Source organism: Octopus bimaculoides, chromosome 2 (assembly GCF_001194135.2).
Source record: "Octopus bimaculoides isolate UCB-OBI-ISO-001 chromosome 2, ASM119413v2, whole genome shotgun sequence".
NCBI lineage: Eukaryota > Metazoa > Mollusca > Cephalopoda > Octopoda > Octopodidae > Octopus > Octopus bimaculoides.
In genome coordinates, this window is record NC_068982.1 from 55,879,785 (window position 1) to 55,881,862 (window position 2,078).

At 33.8% G+C, this 2,078-nt stretch overlaps 1 protein-coding gene across 1 annotated transcript in view; it reads right to left on the reverse strand.

Moving 5' to 3' along the window:
• Positions 1-1,410, reverse strand: part of LOC106877943 (coagulation factor IX) — an 80,584-nt gene extending 79,174 nt beyond the window's left edge. Inside the window, exon 1 of the mRNA XM_014927023.2 lies at positions 92-1,410. Within this exon, the coding sequence (XP_014782509.1) occupies positions 92-881 (790 nt within the window). The 5' untranslated portion in view covers positions 882-1,410. The remainder of the gene's footprint in view (positions 1-91) is intronic.
• Between the last annotated feature and the right edge of the window lie 668 nt (positions 1,411-2,078).

Consider the following 2,078-nt stretch of genomic DNA (forward strand, 5'->3'; position numbering starts at 1 on the left):
ATTAACAAATTAAAGTGAAATTGTAGAATTAATAAGTATAGTTGAGAAATACATATATATATATATATTCTGGTTACAACAACCGGCTTACCTGTTTCTTTTTTGAAGAATGTGTTGGTTGTAGTCTTTATTTTTAGCTGTTCGTCTGTTGACCTTGCTGTTGACCCTGTTGGTATCTTTGTAGTTCTCATCTCCGTCAATGTCGACGTTGGCATTGAGAACTTTTCTTTCGTTTTGGTTAAAGGCTTCTTATTTTCCCACCATTTTGTTATTTTCCGTGGCCACCACTTCGTGTATAATTTCGAAGTTGTTTTTCGATTATACAATTTGGTGAACATTGAACCCATTCTCTTAGTTTGAGTACCTAATGTGGATCTGAATACATTGTTCTTTGTAATTAAATTTAACTTTGTTGTTATTGTTGTAGTGATTATTTTTGCTGTGGAAGATAATTTTGTTGATGATGTTGGCGCTGATGATGAGGACGTTATTTTTTTCATGTTTGATGATGTTCGCCACCTTTTGGTATCCGATGTGGGAGAAAATGTAAATCTCTGTAGCAATGAAGTTGTTTTCTTTTTCAGTGTTATACAGTCGTCTTTTGGTGAGTTTAACCACACGCATACTTTATATTTTGAGGAAAAGACTGTATTTCCCGGACAAGTCATTTTCCAGGATCTACTCCCGAAACAAATATGGAATGCCTTGCAATCATTTGGATCCCGGATGTAGAGTTGAGTAAATGAAAATTTCGGACAGTAAGACATGTAAATTGATTTTTGAGGTTTCCGAGCATTGCACTCATTTACAAAGAAAAACAGAGATAAACCAAGAAAGACTACTGAATATTGCACAAGTCGTATCATACTCAAAACGTACATGATTTTTGGTTACTGGAACTGATTAAATAGAATTTAAGAGAATGTTATTAACATTAATTTATCACAGCTGTGATTGAGACGATATATTTGAAGGTTAATCCGAAGACCTTCTTAGAAAATACTTTTGAATATATATAGAGTCAAGTGGTTTGTTTTTAGATTTCATTCAAAGATAGATATTTCAAAGTTTTCTTATTTTTGTAAAGATAGTGTTTTCTTTTGTAATTATTATTATCATTATTATTATCATAAAAGTCCACAGCCATAAAAACAAAAAGCTATTTCATAGTCACACTATGAATTATTTCGATACTTGAAACCGACAAGGTTCATACAGAAGAAAGAAACGTGCTTTCTCTGTTTTGTTTGCAAGATGTGAATGAAAGAAAAAGCAAACAGGGAAAAGGACGTCACAAAAATAATCTCTTTTTCATTGTTCCTTCTTTCTATTGCCTAGAGTTTCTGTTTAGTCTCCAGCGTCAGAGATAAATAAAGAATATGATCAGGAGAGGCATTCACTCACTCCTGTTTATCTGGCTGCCGATGCAGCTATGGTCAATAGTCTAGCGTTGCTTGCTTTCTGGGCTCACTCGAATAACAAGACGTGTTGACTCACGGATTAAAATCTTTTCTCTCAGAAATACTCGCGTCGACATTGAATATATTTCACTTGGGACTCTCCTAACTAGAGAATAGATGTTGTGAAAACTCAACCTCACCCCTGCGTTCGGTTTTCTTTAATCTGTTCTAATCTGTTTAACTAAGGCACATAGCTCTTCTCCTTTGCCTCTCACATTACAATTGTATATGAAGAGTATGTGAAAATTCAGCTTGTGTTAAAAGTAAATGTCAATGAAGAGAGAGAGAAAGAGAGAGGAGAATATGATAGAGAGAGAGAGAGAGAAAAGGAGAGGAGAATATGAAAGAGAGAGAATGAAAGTGTGAGAGGAGAAAGAAAAGGAGAGGGAAAGAAAGGAGGGAGGGTGAGAAAGACAATAGCTTTCTTGAAAAGCATTTATTTTCTAGTTGAATAGAGGTGTTTGAAGAAGAGATATTAAAGCGGATGTTTTTAAATGTTTTCTTTAACATTTTAACATACGCATACACACAAGCGTATAAAAACATTTTGTCTTTGTTTTCGTTTTTTTCCTATGTTATTTGAAATACCAGAGAAAATATCTTTATCGTAGTTTCTTT